General features: G+C 42.3%; 6 protein-coding genes across 6 annotated transcripts; 5 read left to right on the forward strand and 1 right to left on the reverse strand.

Annotated features, from left to right (window-relative positions):
* Positions 1-403: 403 nt before the first annotated feature.
* On the forward strand, positions 404-3,260 carry LOC128712573 (uncharacterized). Its single transcript, XM_053807465.1, has 6 exons — positions 404-497; positions 961-1,011; positions 1,079-1,766; positions 1,856-2,126; positions 3,020-3,178; positions 3,252-3,260. Exons 1-6 carry the CDS (start codon positions 404-406, stop codon positions 3,258-3,260), a joined length of 1,272 nt encoding a protein of 423 aa, XP_053663440.1.
* A 3,262-nt stretch (positions 3,261-6,522) lies between these two features.
* On the forward strand, positions 6,523-8,188 carry LOC128714557 (probable cytochrome P450 303a1). The gene is made up of 3 exons (XM_053809431.1): positions 6,523-7,586; positions 7,681-7,798; positions 7,871-8,188. Exons 1-3 carry the CDS (start codon positions 6,523-6,525, stop codon positions 8,186-8,188), a joined length of 1,500 nt encoding a protein of 499 aa, XP_053665406.1.
* An 874-nt stretch (positions 8,189-9,062) lies between these two features.
* Positions 9,063-10,913, reverse strand: LOC128712007 (polypeptide N-acetylgalactosaminyltransferase 2). Its single transcript, XM_053806901.1, has one exon. The coding sequence runs from the start codon at positions 10,911-10,913 to the stop codon at positions 9,063-9,065; it is 1,851 nt and encodes a 616-aa protein (XP_053662876.1).
* A 7,711-nt stretch (positions 10,914-18,624) lies between these two features.
* On the forward strand, positions 18,625-20,944 carry LOC128714427 (ubiquitin carboxyl-terminal hydrolase 35). The gene is made up of 4 exons (XM_053809302.1): positions 18,625-19,173; positions 19,251-19,391; positions 19,471-19,628; positions 19,690-20,944. The coding sequence occupies exons 1-4, from the start codon at positions 18,625-18,627 to the stop codon at positions 20,942-20,944; spliced, it is 2,103 nt and encodes a 700-aa protein (XP_053665277.1).
* A 922-nt stretch (positions 20,945-21,866) lies between these two features.
* LOC128714950 (sterile alpha motif domain-containing protein 1) lies at positions 21,867-23,108 on the forward strand. The gene is made up of 3 exons (XM_053809832.1): positions 21,867-21,947; positions 22,050-22,868; positions 22,953-23,108. The coding sequence occupies exons 1-3, from the start codon at positions 21,867-21,869 to the stop codon at positions 23,106-23,108; spliced, it is 1,056 nt and encodes a 351-aa protein (XP_053665807.1).
* Positions 23,109-24,742: 1,634 nt separating this feature from the next.
* LOC128714656 (uncharacterized) lies at positions 24,743-25,036 on the forward strand. The gene is made up of 2 exons (XM_053809531.1): positions 24,743-24,806; positions 24,888-25,036. The coding sequence occupies exons 1-2, from the start codon at positions 24,743-24,745 to the stop codon at positions 25,034-25,036; spliced, it is 213 nt and encodes a 70-aa protein (XP_053665506.1).
* The last annotated feature ends 95 nt before the right edge of the window (positions 25,037-25,131 follow it).

Below are 25,131 nucleotides of genomic sequence, written 5' to 3' on the forward strand. Positions count from 1 at the left end.
TACGGTGTGCTGCGAAATAAAAACATGCACCACTGGTCTTCCGACAGCTCCGAGTGCATCAGTTTGCTGATGTGTTTGTAAAAAGGGTGAGTTTGTGAAAAGAATGCCGTTCATGCATTGCAGTGTACCGGATTGAGCGGAACACTGATAACAAACCGTGTACCATTACCACAGCACATCGGTCGATAGGTAAGTTTTGTGGGAAAACAGGCAACAACCCAGCCCGCACAAATAGAACTTTTCGTTAACTAGACGTCGTCAGTTTTGATAAATGTGCGAGCAGTGCTGTTGTGTGGCGTATGTTTCGGCCATGTTGTGTGCGGTATAAAAAAGGGAGCCTTAAATTTCATTTCGCAGCTATTCCCATACTCATCCGGACGCACCGGAAGCAGTGGGTGCAAAAATGACCTTTCGCAGTATTCGTTTGTTCTACATCACAATATGGAACATTTTCCTGGTGCTACCGATCGTTACATCTGACAATGACTACATCTCAGGTAAGCTGGTGATAGTCGGGTAGTGTTTTCAGGTCAACTTTCATGGAGGAAGTAAAGCTTGGAAGAGAAAAAAAGTACTAAAGTGTATCATCGATCGATACAAAGCCAGCTAAACAAAGCAATATTGAGCGCACCTACAGTATGGTACATTTGTACATTCGAAATTTAAAGATTAAAACTTGTTGCTTCTCTTATCTGTATCATGTAGTTTCGTTATGCATTTATTTAAAGCATAACAAATGTGCTATGCTAGCGTTGTACGGAGCAACAACAGCAATATAACACATTTACAAAATAATAAATAATTAGTTCGACGCTTGATTCCTGCTACTTCCATTCTACGTTGCTATTTTTAGACATTATTTGCATCTAACGTTTTAATTGTTTTCTTCAGGCCGTTCTTTACGCAATAAAAAATAAGATTTACTTTTTTGTGCAAGTAATGATAATGATAATTTAACAGGTTACCATCGTCGATTACACCCGATAACCCCGGTATCGTGGACATCGAATCGTGAGTTTAAATCAAGTTTAGCACCACTGTACAATCAGGACATACAAAACCTTTTTTTTTCTCATAGACGGTCACGATAACAGGGACAATCTGGTCAAAACGATCAACATTTTCATCGAGGAACAGGCACGTCGTCGCCTTTTGGAACATCTTCAACGATTGTCGGCCGCAGGAAGCAATAGTATTCCGGCACCGTCGTACCTCGGTGCAGGAGAGATATTGGAGGAGTATCGTCCGACGTACACGTACCAGCTGCCGTTGAGTAATTTGATCGATTCGAGTGAACCGATCAAATTTGCAGTCGGACCCAGTGATCCTCGATTCTACGACCAAACCACAGGACTTGGGCGTGAATCAGAACTGGATGGGCTCGGCATTGGCGATGGTGGGGATGGATCCTTCCTTTACGATAGCTCCGAACCGATCGGCGGTGGATCAAACGATGAGCGGACCGTGTCGGCAACTAACGGTGGAACAACTTTAGAACAAAACCCTATCGAAGATTATCGCCATCCACCACCACCACCGCCGATTCGCCCAAAGATGTCAAAGGGCACACACGCAAAGAATCTATCCAATAATGGTGCGCTAGTGAACATTGCAACAGCGGCCTCCGATCGCAGCAGTTCGAACGGCGTCGTGCAGCAACCGATCGAAATCGGTACCGGGCTGGGCATGTATCTTATCGCACTGATCGCAGGTATTAGTGCCGCCATTACGGTAGCCCTGATTTCGATCGGATTCGGCTGGTACACGTAAGTGTTTATTGGTGTACATAGCATTTACTCGTGGCATTAACAGATCCTAATGGAAACATATAACTTCTATTCACGCTCTCGGTTAGGCTCCACAAAAGGACCAAAGCGGCAGCAGACGTCGAATACCCAGCATACGGTGTTACGGGACCAAACAGGGATTCGACGGCAGGCTCAGGTGCTTCCGCTGGTGATCGAAAGTTAGCGCAGAACGCGCAAATGTATCACTATCAGCATCAGAAGCAGCAAATCATCGCCATGGAAAATACGACCCGTAGTGCAACTCATTCGGAACAGCCGAGCGAGGATGAGAATGAGGAAGGTGACTACACCGTTTACGAATGTCCCGGGTTGGCACCGGTAAGTTACTGTTTGTTTTGTGGAAATCGACAGAGAACTATAGAAAACCGAGGCTGGTGAGCCTCGAAATATGAACAGATGAACCCAACATCCCAACCTCCTATATCAGGAGGATATAGCCCAATGATGCCTAAAGAATCGATCGGTTTGAAAAGATCGAACGAGCTTTATTCATAGAAAAAGAGTGGACTTTTAGGATTGGGCTGTTCTTTTTCAAACTATTTTTTATTCTATTTTTATACCCAGCTAGAAGTAGCTAGAAGTCCTGCGAACGGAAGATTGATCCGGATTGGTTTTTGGGCCGGTCCGTTCGTGTGAAAACCACACCAGTCACACCGGCAGAAGGGAATTTGTCGTTTTCCTCATCTTGCGAATGTTAAAAGATTTGATTACAAGAGTACATTAAAACACGTGATTGCTTTTTACCTTTACAGGTAACTGTAATCTAACGATTTAGGCAGTGAATGAGACGATTTTGTGACATGTGTTTAAAGTGGTGTATTGCTGGATAAAATTAATTTATTTTAATATAAAAATGAATGAAAGAATCATGGTTCTCGATTCATTCTTTTTACAAGAAACAAGAAGTTTGACCTAAAACACCACAGGAGTTAGATCGTGTGAGATGAGAAACACAAGACAACTAAAAGATAAATTATTTAGATAGCTAAAATTATTCTTAATGCCAGACATGTAACTTTTTCCATACCTGTACAACATCCGTCAACCTGTGGAGAATGATGTTTAAACCGAATACTAAGCTAGACATAGTTTTACCAAGTTAGCCATCCTCGGTTAACTTTAATGTCTTTTAACACTTGAATACATTCCGATGTTATTTTGCAATGCACATAATTAAAGAGATTTTCTTACACTCTGCTTACTACTTACAGACCGGTGAAATGGAAGTAAAGAACCCTTTGTTCTTGGAGGACGGGCCTATTAGTGGTGTTACCTTGCAGACATCGATCAGTGGCGAAGGTCCAGCTGTCGGAGTGGTTTATTTGGAAAAGGCAGTTCAACCGCAAGCTCACAACAATAACAAGAAATCGGTAAGATAGCTATATGGCACAAGCGACAGCAGAATGTGTTCTCACGGTTGCCCTCAAATTGTTTTCTTTCCAGGGAGAATAAGCCTAACACAACTTGACTAATGTGAAAATGTAACTTACTTCGAACCCTTGTTCCTTGCCATATCCGTTACCTAACTTTTCGATCGATGTTTTAACGCCTAGTTCTTTGTCGAAGCATTAGTAGCTTTGCCATGATCCCTGTCCATTTAAGGCCTAAGCTTGATGCAATCTATGATTAATCTATGCATTAATTTTCCTTATAGTATGGAACTATTACTCCCATTTAGTAAAGTGCCATAGATTTTTAACACTTACTTACCATCTACCGTACAATGATTCGTGTGAAACAAACTCACTTCCACTTCCACTCACTTTTTGATTTACTACCTATGGCATCTTACCGAACACTCCTTTTGTATGTACAATTGATACTACTACTCCTTCCGATCCTGCTGTGATCGAGCTACCGAGTTCGATTATGGTCGAACAGTACGAACAAATTGATAACTTGAGAAAGTTTGCTACAGCATACACTGCATGCAAAGGTGCAAGATGATTAATATATACATTTGGAATGATCAAATAAACTTCTATATTTATACACATACAGACAAAAACACATACACATATATTATATACATATATATATCAATGTTAATAAATTGTATCGAACCAGAGATTTTATTCTTGCCTAAGCACTGTGCAATTTTAAAACCAAGCCAACATGCAAAGATGAAAACATGCACAATCGAAGAGGATATAGTCAAATAACGAGTCGGGCGTTCATTGCATCGGACGCTGTTGCAAGTTGTCGCTAGATAAAGGATGAATAGGAGAGCAGAAACATGATGCATAGCAAATGTATGATAGCATGAAAACGAATGATGGTGTAGCACAGTATAGTAAACTTTTATTACTTTTATTACTGACACGAGCACTACGAACACATGGCAGCGATGGAATGGCAAATTTACATAAGGGATGAGAGTACGGGGTTTTTAGGATGATGATTACCCCCGGGGGGAAATGGTCTAATAATTTATCTATATTTGTAATAAACGTCTAATAACCGATCATATAATGAACGGAGCCGCTGTGCTAAAACACCTTGATCCTTCGTATAAACTGTGAACAGCTACACATTTACACACACTACATAGACACGCACACCCAATAGCAAGGACAATGAAACATACAATCAGTGTGCAGCAAAGAACATTATTCGAATATGGGGTCTTTTGGTGGTACAAACGGACCGATCAGCAAATACAGGTGCAACCCGTAGTTGAGTAAAATCGTGTACTTCACGTGAAATGTGTGGATGAAATAAATAACTAGCGTCAGATGTGCATACTAACACTACCTTGTCTTGAGTGATATTTTGTGATATAAGTGGTTTATTTTAATCTTAAACTTTTTGTTTAAATTATTTGTTTTTTTTTCGAACAAAATTTTGTTGATTATGTTCCTCTTCGATGAAAACATTTGTTGCCGATGCTTGTATGCACCATTCCGCTCATATAAAAAGAGGTTTTCTTTCAATTGCACTTTGCACCCTTCAGTCGGGGAAACACCACACGGCAAGAGCTCTGGATGTACCAAAACGTGTTGAAAGTACTATACCGAGCACCCGGGTACGGTGTGATCGTATTGGAAGCGGTTGCTACTTACAGACGACACGTTCCCGCGCTGCATTTGAAAAGGCGTTTGAAAAGTGGGGAAAATGCTATATTACCGACCAGCGTGGTCTGCCACAGAATGAGTCCAATTTTGCCTCTTCATAGGCGCGTACAGTACAGCCAAGGCGCAGCATAGCACACGTGTTTCGAGTCGATGTTGCGTATCGCGTAGAACGTTTTCCTGTTCAACAACAGGACCGCATTAGTTTGGTGTGATGTGCGCTTTTGAGTGGCTTGTGCATGCTGCACTTACCATTTGAATCAAGTGACTAGTGTGAAGGAACGGTTAAAACCATCACAAAATATCCTGTTCAGCGAAAGTTTTACATCAAGTACACTGCAATAATTTAGTTTGGCGGACACATCGTATCCATCACAAGTGTATCTTGTAAGTGTGAAGTGCCGCGATCAATCGTTTTTGGGATATATTTCTAGTGGCTTTACTAAGCCGGGAGCGTGTTTGCAAAAGTGCCATTTGGTAAAGTACAATTTGAAGGACTTTTTAAATGCCTTTAAATTAATAACAATTGATCATCTATTATGTTAACATACATCTGGAAATATATTATCGCAAAACCAATTTCGTTCAAACATTTGCAAAATAATCGAACGTTTAGAGTAACTCATCAATATTGTCTTATCCGATAAATTTTTAAGGAGCGTTTGCCTAGTTAGAAACCATTCGGGAATTAAATTAAAATAAATAACTAAATCTATTTGTCCACCGAGCGTTTCATGCTTCGATTACTTTAAAATTACACTGTTGATAGTTAGTCTCCGCGTCCAGGCACGGGTTTGCCAGCCGAGAACCCGTTTCTGCAATATCTCCGCATTACATAAAAGGTTTGCAACAGTGACGCAACAACAGGCTAAGCATTTGCTGGCTTTATGTTTGCCGCCTATTCCTTCCCAGTGTCACTTCACTGGTCGGACAGCGCTAAGATCTCTTCCCAGATCATGTCTTTAACGTTGCTTTTGTTTCATATCACCACTAATATAAGACAAAGTACTAAGATATATGTATTCTATTGAGGTGTTTTAAAGACTTTGCTTTTCACCTTTCGTCAAACTGTCTCGAGCCGGGTTCCATCGCGAACTTCCACCTTCTGCTTTGCTCAAGTCCATCAACTTGCATAATATCCAACATCAGGGTAAAAGTACTATACGTCCAAATGTGTGCAAGTGCATGATTATGTAAGGCTGCATTCGGTTTCCAACGATGCGTCCTACCATGCGTGGTGAAGCCGGCATGCCGTTGACTGCCAGCCGGCTTTAATGCACCTTTTTGCGATTCTATGAAACGCGATGAGGTGTTTTGTTGCTGCAGTTTTCATTTCATTTGCGATTGCTGAGCGGATTTTTTTATGTGCGCTATTACTTTAGTCGATCGCTTGGATCGTCCACATGGTTGCCTCATGTGTTTAATGCAGAATGCACACTGTGCACTGTTCGTCGGCCGCATTACGCCATGCCTATTTAAGTTCTAGCACTTTCTGGTTCTTGAGAAAATTGGGCGCTTGCTTTTGCGAAAATATCACTGCTAGTTTATGCATACGAAGAGTAGTACATTAGTATTTATACCCTGCTTTTTACCCCGATATCAGTATCATCACTGGACGGTGACCCCAAAACCACACCCCAGCAATGTGGTACTTCGTAGCGTGTTGCGTGGTGCTGCTGCTGTTATGGCTTCACCTAGATAATTTAAAGCCAGCCAATTTTCCTCCCGGTCCAAAATGGTACCCGATCGTGGGCAGTGCTCTCTCCATCACGAGTGCACGCAACAAAACTGGTATGCTGTGCAAGGCGGTCGAGCATATTGCCAGCGAGTATCCCGATCATCGCGGCGTAATTGGCTTCAAGATAGGCAAAGATAAAGCCGTAATGGCAATCAATGCAGAGTCACTCAAGGAAATGATGAACAACGAAGACTTTGATGGGCGACCGACCGGTTTATTCTACGAAACGCGCACGTGGGGGCTTCGGCGCGGGGTTCTACTAACGGACGAACAGTTCTGGCAGGAGCAACGTCGTTTCATCGTGCGCCACCTCAAAGAGTTTGGGTTCGCTCGCAAAGGCATGACGGAGATCATTCAGAACGAAGCGGCACAGATACGGAAGGACTTTGAACAACTGATTGCACAAGGCAACGGGAAGGCTACGGTGCAGATGCAGGGTGCCTTTTCCGTGTACGTCCTGAATACACTCTGGCTGATGATGGCTGGTATTCGGTACAGCAAGGATAACAAAGATTTAAGATACTTGCAATCGCTGCTACACGAACTGTTCACCAACATCGACATGATGGGTGCTCTGTTCAGCCACTTCCCGTACCTAAGGTTTGTCGCACCAAGACTTTCAGGCTACCGACAGTTTGTGGAAATACATGAATGCATGCACAAGTTCATCGGTGCCGAGGTGGAACGCCACCAGAAAAACTTCAATCCAGACGACGAACCTCGCGACCTAATGGACGTCTACTTGCGCACGCTCCAAAACAATAACGCACCGTCCGATAGTTTCTCCCGCGAGCAGCTGTTGGCCGTTTGTTTGGACATGTTTATTGCCGGCTCGGAAACGACCACCAAAACGTTGGACTTTTCCTTTCTGTACATTGTGCGCAATCCACACGTTATGCGTCGGATGCAGGAAGAAATAGACGACATCGTTGGCCGCAATCGGTTGCCAACATTGGAAGATCGTGCCAGGTAAGTGTCGTACTATGTAGTTGATTTTAATCACACACGGATGATATGTTAAAAACGCATTCCTGTATCCGTGTACATTTTCCTATCCTTACAGCATGCCCTATTGCGAAGCTACGACTCTTGAAGGGCTTAGGATGTTCATGTCGAATACGTTCGGTATTCCACATCGAGCACTGAAAGACACCCAACTTTGTGGGTACAACATACCCAAGGTAAGTGTCCGTACACGACTCACTACAGTCTATTATAATGCATCAAACGTTTTCTGTGCCATTTTCACTCAGGACACCATGCTCGTTGGCATGTTCCGCGGAATGATGCTGGATGAGAACTTGTGGGAAAATCCGACCGAATTCAATCCAGAACGTTTCCTGAAGGATGGAAAAATTCACATACCCGTCCAATACCATCCGTTCGGGGTCGGCAAACATCGCTGCATGGGTGAGCTAATGGCGAAAAGTAACCTCTTTCTATTTTTGACAACAACGCTGCAGTCGTTCGATCTCTTGGTGCCGGAGGGAGCACCCATTCCGTCGGATGTTCCAGTCGATGGGGCCACACCTAGTGTGCGGAAGTATCACGTGGCTATTCGTCCTCGTTAGAATTAGCGCAACGTGAATACGAAATATCGTGTCGATATTTTGGAACAGTACCACTTAGATACACTAAATGGTTCATTCCTTCTTTCCTTCATTCTTATATTTGCCCATGACATACAAGGACAAAAAGCTCCACTAAGGAAAGGCCGTATAGATTTCTTATCCAAATAATAACTTTTTTTAAAGATTCTTGTATATTCGAAAGTAGCACACAATGTTTACTTTCCTTAAACTTTGGTAAATAAAAAATGGTCTAACGTATTGGCATTACTGGTTCATGCTAAACAGAAAATTACTACTTAAAATTTACCAACTAATTAGCAGTACTTATCATTTACATCGTGTCACATTTCGCCTTCCTTTTTTCTTTCCATACCATACCATACATTGATTTACAATAAATTAACAACCAAAACGCTTCATTTAACGTGTTTCATACAGGACAAAACTATTCCTGAATGTTTTACTGATCGTTTTTTAGCTTTTATCTCTGTTTTATAACAAAAAAAAAAATTTGGAAATACAATAAAAATGTTGCATTTGCGTCGTTACAGCGAGAATTCGAAGTCGGTTTTCTTAAATTACGTTTGCCTTGGTGTACGCGTGGTTGTGTAAGGGTAGGTGTACCTTTGCAGTTGTGTGAATCTACGTTGATGCAAAATTTTAATCGATTCACGCCTTACCTTCACACTTCTTAAACTCTATAGTGTCACAATGCTACGCTTTCGTACTATCTAATATCTGCATATCAGGAATTTCTGAATAGAATGTATGTATATAACAACAAAGAACACGAGAACACATCTGCACTGACTGTCTGGTGTCGGCGGAACAATGACGAGCTATGTAAGAAATTTTGCCTCTGCACTACGATAATTTACTGCGCCTCCGTTACAACCTTCCAGTGTTGGGATTCTAGTGCAGAGTTGCATCGTTCGGCCGTGATGCCTCGTTCCTTCATGTGCCGCGAATCGAGACAAACATTGATCTTACGGTGCTGTATTAGTCCGCCGTCCTTCAGGTGCCACTGCTGATTTTCCGAATCGTCACAATATTTCATCAGCACGCTATTAAAACGTGCGCTGATTGTGAATTTAACCAGCGTCAGGCAGAGATCATGATGCTTTAGCTCTCCTTTTCTGTTGAGTATCCAGTTCTGATTACCACCATTCGCGTGGCATGTGTATAATCCGACGACCGCACCAGCCACATTGCCTAGACTATCAAGGCAGTAAACGCCCTGCCTTATGCTTCCATTGTTGCGCCGTTCCGGTATGCCCAACTGAGGATAGACATGCTCTAGATACCATCGGAATGGCTTACACTGCAGATCCCGTCTCAGCTGCAATCGATCGTCAATATCACCGAACGGAATGTTAGTAGCGAGCGGAACGGCGGTATAATAGTACTTCTTGTACTCGTCCATCCACACCTCTGCTGCGCGACGGGTATTTTTGGCGAAAATGTTTCCACTCCCTCCACCGGGGAACGTGTATGGGTGGCGCTTGCGGAATACGTGCCCTACTCGGCTACATGGGATGATCTCCAGCGATCCTCCACACTGCCACACTCGGAAGCTAATTTCTAGATTTTCTCCGCCCCAGATGTCCATTTGCGTGTCGTAGGTGCCGAGCCGCTCGAAGTACGCTTTATCAATCACGAATAGCCCCCCCGCGATCATTGGTGTTCGAATTGGCGCTGTGGGATCGCGTTGTCGCGCCTTTCGCTCGGCATTACTCAGATATTCCCACTTGAACACCAGGTTCCAATCGAACCCTCCGCGTAGATCGGCAGATGCACCTATATACTGGAACGTGTCCATGCTGATCACGTCGATCACCGGGCAAACGACGCGTGTTGGATCCTCGGCTACCCGAGCCAGCAACGGTTCGAGCCAGTTCACATTACACTCGCAGTGACTGTCAAGGAATGTAAGCACCTTAGCTGTGGCGGCTGCTGCACCTGTTACTCGCGATCGTACCAAACCCTCGCGTTTACTATTTCTTATCAAGCGTACTTTCTGGATTTTGGCCAGTTCTTGTCCATCCTCGGGAAAATCGGAATAGTCATCGACCAAAATAATCTCGTGAATCAATCGCTCGGGCGATCGGTTTAGCACGCTAACCACCGTCCGCAGCAGCGTGCTGCGGGCTTCGTTGTGAAACGTGATGATTACACTGGTCGCTGGCAAATGGGCGATTGTTGTGAGATCCGACCAGCTCGTACGACGGCACATCGCATTGCGAGTGTCCGGCAGTTCCCGATTGCTCTTTAAACCATCACTCGCTTGCTGATTGAAGCGATTTCTTAGGTACGGATCCTCTCCCCGCTGTAGACCACCCTTCTGAATGTAGCTGGCCTCATCAAAATAGTCCCATGTCATGGGTGGCGAATTATAACTAAAAATACTATTACTATTGCTATTGCTACTGTGGAGGCTATGACCGTTACTGCTACTGGTACTACTGCTACTGCTGCCGACGAACACGGCATTGCTTCCTTCTGCATGTTTCAACAGACTCTGGTGTTCATTGTCGTGATGCGTCAGAGCTTCGCGTGCTGCACCTCCCGCATTGTAGTGGTCTGAGATGGAGTGCTTCACTTTGCTGCTACGCAACCTTAGCGCACGATTTCCATCATTGTGGTAGTAGTCACCCTGGAAGTAGTAGATGACCACCACTATCCAGGTGATGGATATAATTCCAAACACTTTCACATTACGTCTCATAGCGTTAGCGTGGTTGGATTCAGCTGCTACGAATGCAGGACAATCGAATTCATCGATCGGCACAAGGATTTCATCCAACGTTGTTTCGATCCAGCTGTTTAGTGTTGTTGGTTTTTGGGTGTGGGACGAATCTCAATTACGAGAAATACCAGTCTCAATGGCATCTTTCGGTGATAATACTTATACGTTTCATTTTCTCATCATTGGCTTAGCCAGAGTTGGGAGATAACGGTGGACATTTGATGTTCCTTTGAGGAGTAAATTTCTGTTTCAATGATCACTGAAAATAGAAAATAAAATAAAGCATATTAATACAATGTTGGATAACAATCAATCTTTTCAATTGCTTATATAATAAGTTATGCTAAATTAACGTTACTATCCATTACTTCCAAGTAAGTTTCCAGAGATATAAGCTAAGAAAAACATACTAAAGCTGGATCATCTCATCACTGCTTGATATAGAAAATACTCTTCTATCCCCAATAATGGTCGCATGTTACGAAAGCAATTATTATACACGGTCCAATAAGCAATGCATCCGTCAGAAATCCGTGGTGAACGTTAGGCTGATAGCACTGCTCTACCATAAACGGGGTCGTACACTTCTGCAGCACGATTACATTAAAAAGTGGCCATCGTTTAAGTAATGCAAGAGGTTTGAGAAAAATCGATTCTACATCAATATCAAATTCGATTATTAAATGCTGCCCGGAACATCCGGTGTATCTTCTGTTCTGAACGATGTTTTTATCTTCCATTATAGTTTTAAATCCTTTTCAGAATAATACGATCAACCATCTTATAACGAAACCTTGTTTAATCCGTGTACGAAAAAACTCCCATTCGTTATTTGAAAACGTGGCTACGTGGGTGGTTCATTTCATATATTTTTTTCTTCGTTAGAACGGCAAACCCATATTATATTCCAAACAATTTATAATATAAGTGAAGCAATCCATTCCACATCGAAATTATACTTGGTCAAATCAATTTGTTTCTAAACAAATGTTTGAAAAAAACTTTGAACCTATACTGTTTATATTGTTTTTATAATTTTAACAAATTTGCTTTCATGATATACAAAATATTGCAGTACTTCTTGAGGTTTCAATAGTGACCGAAAACCGTTGACTTAAACAAGCTCTGCATCGTGAAAATCGTGTTTACCTACATACGATAGAACAACATCCCATGCTTCCAATGCCTTCAGAATGTCCATGGTTAATTGAAGGTTTGTTTCATCCTTTCATGAAACATTTTTCGTGGCATTAGCAACTCCTTAAGTTCTTTGGGGTTCTTCCATACCCTTCGATATTATTGTTTTCAGTTCCCAATCCTAAACAATTGACCTACAAGTACGCCTTTCTTTAAAAATTGGTTCTTTCATGCAATTCGCAATATTCTTCTTACAAGCTTCTGAGTATTCCATATCAGACCCAAATATCTTCCATGTTCGGACTTCGACGCCGGACAGAAAAAGAATTCCAGAATTTCTAAATACATAATGCACCGTTTTAATGCATAATGGGTCTTGTTAAGCAACGTTTTTGCTCTTTATAAGAAGGATTTTCAGAGCCTCCAAATTTATTCGTTATGTGACATGGCTGCTCCTCATTAGGGGTTGGACTGTGAACAATTCTTCATCGAATATGACCAACCATCGTGAAAATCTTCTTCAAATGCTATCATCCAGTAGGTGGCGCCACTAGTTTTATCGATAGACCCATCGGTCGATGATCAGCAGTGGTTGCGTTAGCCTAATGTTGTTCGTAAAGATAGAGGACCGTGAGGAAAGTATAACATCAAAAGATGATATTATATGACGAATCTTGCAAAATTGGATTTGGACACTCAGTGAACGGATTGATCAAAAGCATATTATCAAAAGTACACTGTTTATCATATTTTACAAAAATATTACGTATCCAAAACACTGATAACTTATTCAAAATTAAAACCACTAGTGACTTTCACCACTAGTGAAAAAACTCTTTGTAAACACAAAGCGAAAGTAAAGTAAGAAATATCTACGAACATCACACAATAACACCAGAAGACGTGAAAAGAAGAACGAACACAAGTATTATAAGAAACACACCAAAAGCCAGAAATGGCAAGCAAAAAACCTGCAAGGTTATAGAAGCACAAAGAAAAGTAAGTGGAATCGATTAAACAATTGGAACAGATTTGCAATGATTGAAGATATCATCGCAATCACGGGTGTCAAACCGAATGAATGCTTTATAACAAAAAATAAAATGGCAAAATACAGACCCGTTTGGGATTTAAAAATAAAATACATTTTCAATATTACAGGTACTCCAACAACAACTAGAATACAACCATAACCAAGAATACAACTATAACAATTATCGTTTTGTTGCCATTATTGACCGATTGTGTTCAGTATCAGCGAAAGCTCCAAGGGTGGTCTCCAGAACTTCTGAAGATTCCTGCACTGCCGCAGCTGCCATTACACTTAGGACTTTCGAGGACCTCCATACGCAACTTAATTTTAAATTTAAAAATAAAATTAAATGAAACTCTTGACGCATCGTTAGACAATTCGCCCAGAAACTGCATGTCATATATTTGTTATGCATCTAAGACGTAATTCGAAAGCTGCAGGCTTTTTTTTGTACAGTTTGATATAGGTACTTGAACACAAATATAGAGAAAACCATGCTAGGATGAGAAACATTGCACACATCTCTATTTCAGTCGCATGACCTCCACAATCACTATATTTGAAACTGATGATTTCTCTCTATGATAGATTTTTCAAGTAAAGGTTAATCGTTGAAAGTACCACAACGCGAATGCGCTTAAAGACAAATTTCTTTAAGGAGTAGCGCAAGATTCTAATGCAAATGCTTCTTTGTTTCATTAAATCTTGAGTTCGACCGTTTAAGTCGTTTTAAGCCATTCTGTACATCAGTCATATGAAACTCAAATTGTTTGACCCTTCAAATCAAACTTTCTTCCAGGTCGAATCGTATTCTATTCAGATGGTAAATAATGTGTAAAATTTTATGTGAAGTTCAGCGTTATCACCTGCATCATTGGATTAATCTATTGGCTGAGCTCAATAGCTGAACGAGTTTGAGCTATTGTTTGTTTTTCTAAATTGTTTTAGAAAAGGAAACAAATAGAAATAGAACAGTGGTTAAGCGTTACTCATTACTCGGTTTAATTTAAGTCACAGTTAGCAAGGTATTAGGCGATGCAGTAAGAATACGAATACGAATTGAATACAGTGTCTGATGACTATAGTTGTATGGCCATTTAAATACAAAAATAAGATTGCGATAAATAACGAATCCAACATTAGTAGTAAAAAATCGTGAAAGAACATCAATTCTTCTCTATCGGAACATCAACCTCAATAGATCTGGGCCAGTCATTGCTGACCTTCTTTGACTTTATTTACCCATAGCCATTCCCAAACATCGCACAAATTAATCTTCATACATTGCCTGTAGGTGAAAATTATTAATCATGTAATTTTCACCAACAGGCAATATATTAACTAGCCACATGGTACTTGAATTAACAAAAAAAAAACTAAAGATAGTTGTTCACAAAAGCATAAACTTCACAATAACGGCAAAGCCGAAGAACTGCTGAAGCATTACCATTTCAGCATGGTTGAGAAACAGATCGTTACATGCCCTTGCTGCTCAATCGGTGCACTCAACATGGTGAAGGTAAATCCACCATCATTTGTCCGGAAAGAGAGGTACAAGGTGACTTCTTAATGGAAAAAATAGTTTCAAATAGCAATTCAACCATATCTCATGCCCATTATGATGAGACATGAACAGCAAAGTGTATCTTAATCTTAATCAATCTTATGTAACCAATGTAAAATTTAACTATTATACGATAGATACGATAGTAAAATCAGTACTTCCAAAATCACTTGTTGTACATACAGGCCACACGTTTAATGGATTTCTATGATAGAAGTAAACCATCACGATACGTCACATATTCGTTAAGCTCTGTTTAATTCCAATCGTATGCATGTAAAGACATGCAGCTTGCTTCTAATGCATTCAAGTTACTAGATAAGCGAATAAAACCACTTGCAATACTACTTTCACTTCCATTCGGAACATATTTAATATACGTTCAGGTTCATGCACCGCACAAAGATTAATGTGTCTATCCCTTTCATTTTCGCCAAATGGTATGCACTTGAGGATGAAGCCAAAAAAACCGCCATCTTCTGTATTCAATTGAATTTCCAACAAAACGGCATACGAGCGCCACTAGTTGCCAAGCATCCAATTCCTCAACCTTTCACTGGGCACTGTGGAGCATCATCTTAGTACATTGTCGAAACGGTAATATAGTTACCCAACGCTGCGAGCGAACGTAGATCGTTGGATAATCGTGAGAATCCGGATACCTAACCATGGTGCTAGTTCGGCTTAATTTTCCTCAGTTTGTGTAACCAGCCATATCTGGTGGGTTCAAATGTTGTACCGTGCTGGAAATGCTACTTTTAGGGTTGTTTTTTGATGATCTACAAAATTTGCATATAATTCACTGCAGCACTGATTGAGAGAAAACACATGTTGCATAATAATTATCTGTATGCGGATGTAAGTAACTATTTGCTTAACGGCAATAGCCTTTTGTATGTTAAAAGTTACCAGCAGATCAACAATATTATTAATCGAGCACTAACCACGATCTACGTTGTTCAATAACTTGCTATTGCTCAAGATCATTAAAGCGCAATTCGATTTCTATGTTCAAAATTCCATAACAATGATCAATGACAATGAACATGAGATGCACATTATACCTTTCCAGAATACGGGAACCGCTTTGCTAATGGGATGTCAGAGAAGTAGAAAACACAGTTTTTCCACATTTAAAATCTGTTTTTCTCCTGTCTCAGTATCTGACTTTCACTAGCGCACGGAGTGAGTATTTCTTCCGTAGCGCGGTTCAACTGTACCAACGATCACGTTTACGGCAACAATTCGCACATACTTCGACGTGACACGATCAACACAAGATCAGCTGACAGCCACACCGCTGGCACAAATTGAGTGGCGCGAAAAACTAGTTTGACGAACTGTAATACGCACATCGCCTAACACGATACGGTAATGTAATTGAATCTGGCCGAAATAATCATTGCTACTACAGACCGTATTTAGTACTAGCGCCACACTATTGACGGTGCAGTAGGGATGCTGTTGTTCCTGGCCGTAACACTGTTGTCTACTGTGTACGATACTGCAACCGCTTCTTCTGGATGCGGAATTGATTCTCTCGCGTAATCCCATTCACACTTTTTCTCTTTTCATCTTTTTGTAACTCTCTCTCTCTCTTTCTCTCTCTATCTCTCTCTCTCTCTCTCCCTCTCTCTTGCTTTCGTGTACTTTCCTACTCCGTTTGTTCGGCTGTTCTCTGTTTCTCGTGCACAGGCACGGTCACAATCATTGGTTTGTGGCATGTGCCGTGTGGTAAGTATCTATTGCATTCGCGGGGGGCTACTAGCAACATCATCGATGGCTATTGTTTTACGTTCCACTTCGTAATCTTGTACGATGGGGAAGAGGAGGAGCGGATGGGAAGGTAAAGAAGAGGAAGCGAACAGACACCGCAAAATATAATGGGGAAAAATGAAACCAAAGTGAGTCACTTTTTTCTCACAGCCTGCTTCGCAGACATGGGGAAAAAACTAAATAAATATATATATATATATATATTTTCCCGTTCAAGATTCTTCGCGAATGCATCCACCAGTTAGCCACCCACCCTCTCCCCAACAGGCTTATTACCGCTCTACGTACGCAAACATCCCTTCTCTGCCTATTTGCGCCAGGGTTTGCTTACCTGTTTCTTCGCCGTTTGCCGTCTCGTCGTTACACGGGCAATACTGTGTGTAAATCTATGCACAATGATTCGCATCTCTTGGCACGAAGTCGTCCTCTGTGCATAGGTGCGGAATTGATGCACTACCACCAAACGCGCGCACTACATACGAAAGCGAAACGCGAACGTGAGTAAACCCCAAGAAAGGAGGCACATGAAGTAAGATCGGGTAAGAAAAGGAATAAACAGCAGCCGCAGGTTGGTTGGTTTTGCGAACTCGCGTGGAAAAACCAACGGAGGGTGCAATAATAATAAGTAGGTCCCTTTTTCCTTGCCCTCCGAAAGCGCACGAAACCGTAGCACTGATGCTTAATCGTTCGGGCAAGCAAATTTCGTTATTCCAACGGCGATGAATGGATAGTGCCCAGCCTATAAACGCTGCAAAACGTCGATGGGTTCCACTCCCGTTTACCTCAATGGTACACGCACATTTTCCACTCCAAATACCAGCCTGCTTACTGTTCGACTGCTCAGGAGCAACCTGTCTGTCGCGTAGCTCTTGGAAACGGGGCACTAGTTCGACATTGCGATGTGTTTGCACTAGTATACCGTCCAGCTCCGTACCCGGTTACGTTTAGAATTTTCTACAACTGAGATGCGACCATCTTGGTGCTAAATATTCCCTTCCTGATGCTTTTACAACTGGCCCACCGGTCATCCGAATTTTCGTCCTACTACGCTTGCGTCCGGAAGAATCGATATCATGAATTTCACTCTTTCTACCTCCGGCACACACTCTCTCTCACTCTCCTTATAACGCTATGATGCCATTCCCGTATGTAAAGCTGCTCCGTTGTTTGGTTCTAGCTGTTAAATGCATTTCGAATTAAAATATGTCACATTCACCCACCAAACGTGTATTTCAACGTGTATTTCCTTTCAAACCGCGCCAAACTGATGATTCAAAAACGGGGCAGTGTGCACGATAATATCAGATTCACCATTGTTGTGCGGCGCCGAACCGGACGGCCAACATCCGGGGCGGCAGCATTTACCCAGCACAGTCATGTGGTAATGAATCCGAGCCCCTTGCGGTTCCGAGCGCACTGTTTTGCGGCAGAAAATTACTTTCACTTTTTCTGGCGCTTGGGTGAGATTTTGCTCGGCGCATTGTATACAAACTTTTGTAAAAAGCAAAAACGTTTTCAACGACACCGGGTTGGTTCATATCGGTTACTGTCAAAACAGCGTCAAAATCCAAATCGTGAATGTGACAGCAATCCGATAGTTTTCCGATGCAGCGGTCGAGTTTTAGCAGGTAATATGTTTTTTTTGATGGAATATTTTAAGAATCGGGCAAATATAGAATAAATAGACCATAAATATCTGTAAGTTTGGAAAAAACACATCGAAACGATCATAACATTGGCTGACCCAAAAATGTTTCTTAACAAAGGATACAATTAGTTTTCTATGAAACTACACCAGTCGTGTATTTTCGTTTCGCAAAAAAAGGGAAACAACGGGTTCTGTTGATTGCATCAACTTTTTACATGGCCGCGGGTAATATTTTATGGACCAACCGTTTTTATACACGCATTCAAGTACCAAAGAGTTCATGTGACATTTCGGATGCATATTTCCCATTGACAAAGTAGGAAGAGTAGAAAAAACAATAAAAGTTCCTTTTCTTGCGAGTACACAACAGTGATTTTAATACCCGTACAAAGAGGAAAGTCTAGGCCAGCAAGAGCAAAATTGATTAGTTTTGTTCGGTGGCACACTGTGGCGTATTGCGTTTGCAGTTATAACACCCGCGATACGTTGAGCGTTCATTTCGTGTCCAGTCGGAAAGTAAAGCGTATTCCGGATGGCTATCAACCAAAACACAACCGAGTCGTCGTTCCGTAGCTCCGGGAATGGTGGCAGTGATTCAGCGTCGGCCTTGCGTATGCTACTCGAGCAGTTGCTGCTGCAGAGTGTCAACAATGGTGATGCAAACTGTTTTACCGATGCGGAATATCAGAAAATATGCGAATGCATCGTCGTACTGCTGGTGGCGGATCAGATCGATGCCACTACCAAACACGAAATACGGAGCCTGCGATCGCTGGCCGACATCATTACGAAACAGTTCCAACAGCTGGTTGAACGGAAAGCTTTCCGCGAGCTGGTGAAGGATTGTCTTGAAAAGATGTACACCGTCGATGCGCTGTCCGTAAAGAAACTTCCCTCGCCGTTCGCTACAATCATGCTGGCACTCATGGACCCTAAGCAAGGTGTTGCGTGGATTCTGTCGAAAAACATGATCGACGAACATATCAGAAAAATTCTCAACGTTTTCATCGACTGGCTGTGTAAGATAAATTTTGCGCCAAACTTAAACGTTTGGATCATACAAATGGTCGAAGGTTTAATGGTAAGTGATGATGATGTATTTACAAACAACGGGCTCATAGCCAACTAATCATTGCTATGGTTTTCAACCTATTGTAGGCAAAGGGCAGAACAAATTGCATTTTGAACGTTCGGAAGGATAAATTGAAACAATGCAAGGAAGTAATGCTGCTCCCGCACTACCAACAGCAAGTTGGCCCAGTGATTAGTTGTTTGGAGTCGTGTGGAGATTTGCAATCGGTAATTTTCTAATATGGTCAAAACAAAAACAAAAGACACCATTTGCCTACAAGTTATCATTTTTCATTTACTTTCGCAGGACAACGTTCGTTTAAACTATGCATGTAACGAACGGTACGAGAATACTTCTGACGTGGACAATAGTTTGATTCGTTCCAATGCCCGCGTCGGTTTGGTCAATCTGGGCAATACATGCTACATGAACAGCGTGGTACAAGCGTTGGCAATGACTAAACAGTAAGTTCCATTCCTGCGCCCTAGCAGCTCACAAATGAATCGTCCTTCTTTTCTTGCTTAGGTTTTGTACGGAAGTTTTACTGAAGCAGATCGATGCGCCGCCATTCTCAGAAATTCAACAGCTCCTCGCACTGTTGATCCATTCACGGCGACCCGAACTAACGCCACGTGCCGTACTGGCATCAACAAGACCGCCTGGTTTCGCACCCGGTTACCAGCAGGATTCATCCGAGTTTCTTAGCTATCTACTCGATCGTTTGCACGAGCAGGAGAAAAAGCTGCTGCATGGAAATCAGCCACATAACGCACCTTCACTACCACCTGCTCCAAACAGTGGTGGCGGCGGTGGGGGCAGCACTGGCAGCGAAGGTGGCAAAACACTAGTGCAGAAAACGTTCGAGGGTCTACTTTCGGTTGGGTGTTTGTGTGCAGTTTGTAACAGTGCAAACCACACGACCGAGACGTTCCGGTCGCTCGATCTTTCCTTCCCGGACGATAGTGATCTTTCGGCATCAGGCGATGGTACACATTCGGTCCAGAAGCTGCTCGATTATTTTTGCTCGTCCGAGAAACTGGTCGGCGAGAATCAATACTTCTGTGATCGGTGTCAGCAGTTGCGCGATTGTGAGCGTTCCGTGACGGTTACGGTACCACCCCAGAACCTCATCCTGACCATCAAACACTTCCGGTATGACCAGATCCGAAACTTGCGCGCGAAGCTAATGAACAAGATATTACACAACGAGGACATTTCGCTTACCGTGACGGATGCGGATGGCCACTGCCGTCAGTTGCACTATCGCAACTATGCGGTAGTAGTACATTACGGTACAAGCATGGACTCGGGACACTACTACACCTACGCACAAGATGGTACGGGATCGTGGTTTAAGTTTAACGACAACTACGTTACGGAATGCTCAACCAGTGAACTGCAGAACATACCGAGCCCTAACACACCGTACATACTTTTCTACCAACTGGTCACAAATAATGCTTCGGAAGCAACGGAAGCAGCCGCAAGCAGCCAGGGTCAAACGATCGGTTCCTCGTACGGTGACATCGGTGGTGGCATGCACGAAAACTTTCCCGCCTTGAACGAACTGCCTACCCGGCTGCAAGAGTTTGTACGTGACGACAATCTTCTGTATCACCGGGAGGTTCAGGAACAGCGAGACAAGAAAGCCTCCAAATTACCACTGCTTTCGCTCGGTGGAAGTGGAGGCAATCGGCGCCAGTCGGACGATTACGACGATCCACCGCCAAGCTCGTGCGGTAGTAAATGGTTGCAGTCGTCAAATAATTTTATCTTTTAAACTGTTCCGTTGTTGCGTTTAGGACATAAGGGGGGATGGATTCCACTATGATCCGGTTCTCTTAAAACCTTCCATTATTTCCTATTTTTGACATGATCATGGCTGGCATGAGACATGGGATGGCTCATCATCAGTTGTTAATACTATAAAGGAACTTAAAAGGTTTTAAAGTGTGTTTTTTATTCACTTTCCTTCCGAACCATTTCGAAATAGTTGGAATGCGTCTGCAGATTTGCTCTTCATTCTAATTTTCTTGGAAACAGGATCGAAACAGAATGTTTGCAATTGCACACGCCTTGCACATTTTCTTTCTTTCACCTTTGAATTCGCTATGCATTGTAAAATTAATTATTGATTTTATCTACCTGTGGTATGAAATAAGTGAGTAAGGTGTATTGTAAAAGAAAAGTATTTAAAATAAAAAGAATATACGAGCTTTATTATCCTAAAAAGCATCTAAACGCATTTGTAAATTTCGAATTCTGAATTACATACCAGGTATACGACAACGTTCACGCATCGTAGCTGTCAGTTCGCTGTGGCTCTGCAAGAAAACAGAAACAACATATTTTTACCCTTGGCGAAGCTGTCAAATTGGACTCATTTTGAAATTGGGATATTCTTGAGGGAAACATTGGCAAATAATTCTTGAGGCTTACAGGCATTTACCGAGGAGAAGTTTATGTTAGTATTCTGCACTCCGATAGACATTCGCGATAACAGGATGCAATTGATAGTTCCGTTGCAGTTGTAGTTGCAAGTGTTTCACTCTTCTTTTGTTGCTTCTGTTTCTGCCCTACATACCTGCAGCAGTCCTTTTGGTAAACGTGACGTGGGTTGCACGTTGAACGACGGTATCCAAGGAGTTGGTTTGGGTAAGCTGGAAGCGTGAAGTGAACAAAACTATCAGCAAGCAACCAGCATGGGCAAATCATCACAGGTTGCCATGGATCCTGATAGCAGCAGTGATCGCATAACAGCTCGCGTTGGATCGCGAACGAAGGTAATAATCACAACAAAAACTTTTTATCACATTTTTACCTGCAACCAGCATGTTCCATACCCATTTTTATCGTTTTATTTAATTTTATTTTGCAATGAACAGAAAGCTAAAATTGTATTTGACCCCTCCGATCATCATGTGCCGCGAAAACGCAACCGCCGCGGTGAAAACGATACAGCGGTAACAACAACGGGGCCATCGAAATCAGAAACAAGCCGGACCACAACGCCGTTATCGTCGTCGCCTACCGAAGGTGGTTCAAGCTACGATAGTCATACATCGGCGGCAACTTCAACGCTACCGATAATAACAGCTAGCCATCGCAGTGGTACTACGACGCCGGGGACATCGTGTCGCCTTTGTCAGAAATGCGGCCAGAAAGGCCCAGGACGAATACCCCGTAAACCACCCACAACACCATGGACGTGTTCAGCTTGTCTGTTACCTAAAACGGATAGCAAGACATCCGGTAACAAACAGGTAAAGTCGAAAAATCAAACGAAATCGGTCAGGCATCGAACCTCTGAAGAATCCGATAATATCAATGACGGAGAGGAGGAGAATGAGGAGCAGGGAGAAGAAGAAGAAGAAGAAGAGAAAGAAGAAGATAACAAGCAGCAGCATGATTTTGCCGGATTCAGCGAGACGGAACTCGGTGGCCATGGGAATGCAAACGATGTAACGGCAGAAGAACGGCTATATCCTCCGGTCAAACAAGACCCAAGTGCGGATAGTGACGGTGGAGACCTAGCCGATACCACCGCACCTAGTAAATCCACTAAATCGACATTTAAAGTCGATCATAACAATGATGAAGGAAGAGATGAATCGGTCAAAGACATACGGTATTGGACGTGCGATGATGTGTGTCGCTTTTTTGGTAGACATTGCCAAGCGTGGGGTGATTTATTCCACGAACAGGTAAGCCCACCTTTTAACAGTCAATTCTGACCATTAAACTGTACAGTGTGGTGTGCGTTATTAAAAAGTCACGATAATTTGCAGGAAATTGATGGCGCATCGTTGCTCTTAATGCGGAAAGGTGATGTACTGACGAGATTTGGCCTTAAGCTTGGCCCGGCAATGGAACTGTATCAGCGTATAGTTGCTCTACAGAACGGTGACAGAGATATAGTCGATGTACGATTGACTTGGATATAAACGAATGCGATAAGGTGGCGGCACCTCCTTTCAAGTATAAGCCGAATGTGAGCGTGCGCTTTACATGTAGCATGCAATGAAATTGTTGTAAGACCGCGTAAATGGTGAGTGAGATGTTTAGTATAAGCTATAGGTATAGACATTTAATATTACAACAATACAATAAACAGAAACTAACACCGGGGCGACCCGTAGGTATATTGGTAGCAGCACCCGTCTCCACACGACAGGACCGGTACAAAATCCCATCCGGACCAATTACCCGTAGTACCCAGGACTGACTATCTGGCTACGTGGTTAAATAAATCTAGTAAGCCAGAAACGGCAGGTACATAACCTAATAGGTCGTTACGCCAAGAAGAAGAGAATAAACAGAAACAGTATCGAGCCCAAAATCATTGTGTTTGTTGGATGTTATGCAGCCATTTGGATTAAAATTCAAACCTGGCTTTTTGTGGTATAGTAATTAGTTGTAATGTTTTGTTCTATGAGATATTTGTTTCTGTTAACAGTCGGGGCGAGAGATTATTTAACGCTTCCGGTGGTAAGTATATTTGAAACCAAAAACACTTTTCCGCGCATTCCATTTGCCAAACCGGTGTAATGGCTAACTTCGAAACGATATTTACGATCCCGGCAAATGAGATCATAAGTAGATTGGTTATTACTTACAAATGGTTTTCTGTTTGTAATGCTACTATTCAAATACTTAGATTTACCCGGTTGCGAAACCCTCAGTTGTCTGTAATAATCTACGCAAATAGTTATGTTCCGGCTCCCAGACAATATTGCACACTGAACTTCCCATTATGTTTTATTTTAGTTTTCTAATGTTATTTATTTTTACAAAAACCATATAAAAACAAAAGGCCGTACGTTCAAGATCAATTGCTAATTTTTAAGCAGTATCAAAAGCATTATCAAAACCACAAGATACCATACGACTGGAATGCATGATGCTCTCTGGGAACATTCTCATCTCTCCAGATCATGTTTCTCTTCCATGTTGGGGTTAATCATATCTTTACAATATACCCATAATCTCCAGGCGTAAGATTCTGCGCAGGTACCTCTCGATGTTTGCTATGTGTGGTTATGGTAAACTATTGTGATAGAAAAAAATGGACACCCAAATACATCTTGTGCGTAGCGGGTTGTAGAGAAAGATTTTCCACCATACATCTGTTTGGACAACATATTACGGGCATGTGGCTGTAATATTTTACCACAAGCAATTGTTTTTATATAGTTTCGACAAACTGCCGCAGCTGAATTTGCTAAAACAAATAAACAAAAAATGGCAAAATGTGTTCTTGTATTAAACCAACGCAATAAAAGTGCAATGAAAGCACTCAAAAACTAAGGCGTTACTACTTTGATGGTATAGTGCAGTTTGTTCGTCCTTTCGTAATTACGCGGTGTGCATGCAGTGTGAGTTTTCTTTCGCGTCATTTATTTCCTGCCCCACTTGTCACGTTTTTGTTGTTGCAGACTCGTCGGGAATTTATTTGGGCAAGCAGTTAACCATCATCTGTACTAACCAGTGCATCCAGGCATAAACGATCCTGTTACACGCTTTACAGCAGCAGAAAGCGCCAGCTTTTGAAGTCTTGCCCGAAAAGTAAACAATCAAAATGGCAGTCGGGAGAGTGGCAGGCACGGGAAATATCGGGTACTCATCGAACTACCGGACTGGGGGTGAGATCGCTTTTCAAAATGTAGAAACTGATATAGCATACATCCCGCTAACCAATGCTTACTGCCCTTTCGGTATTGCAGGACGATCCTACCATGGTGGAATAAATGAAGAAATCATATGGATTAGTATCGGGATGGCGGTCACCATCGCGATACTAATCACCTTAGCATTAATCTATCTGGCCTACGAAAAATGCCAAAAACGTCGTCAGCGCTACATACAAGCGTGAAACATCTGTGAACCCATTCAAATCCTCGACATGAACCGCATGATGTAACGAACAGGACAAACCATCAGTAAACGCAAAAAGACCACCAGCTTAGA

Source organism: Anopheles marshallii, chromosome 3, assembly GCF_943734725.1.
Source record: "Anopheles marshallii chromosome 3, idAnoMarsDA_429_01, whole genome shotgun sequence".
NCBI classification, from domain to species: Eukaryota; Metazoa; Arthropoda; class Insecta; order Diptera; family Culicidae; genus Anopheles; species Anopheles marshallii.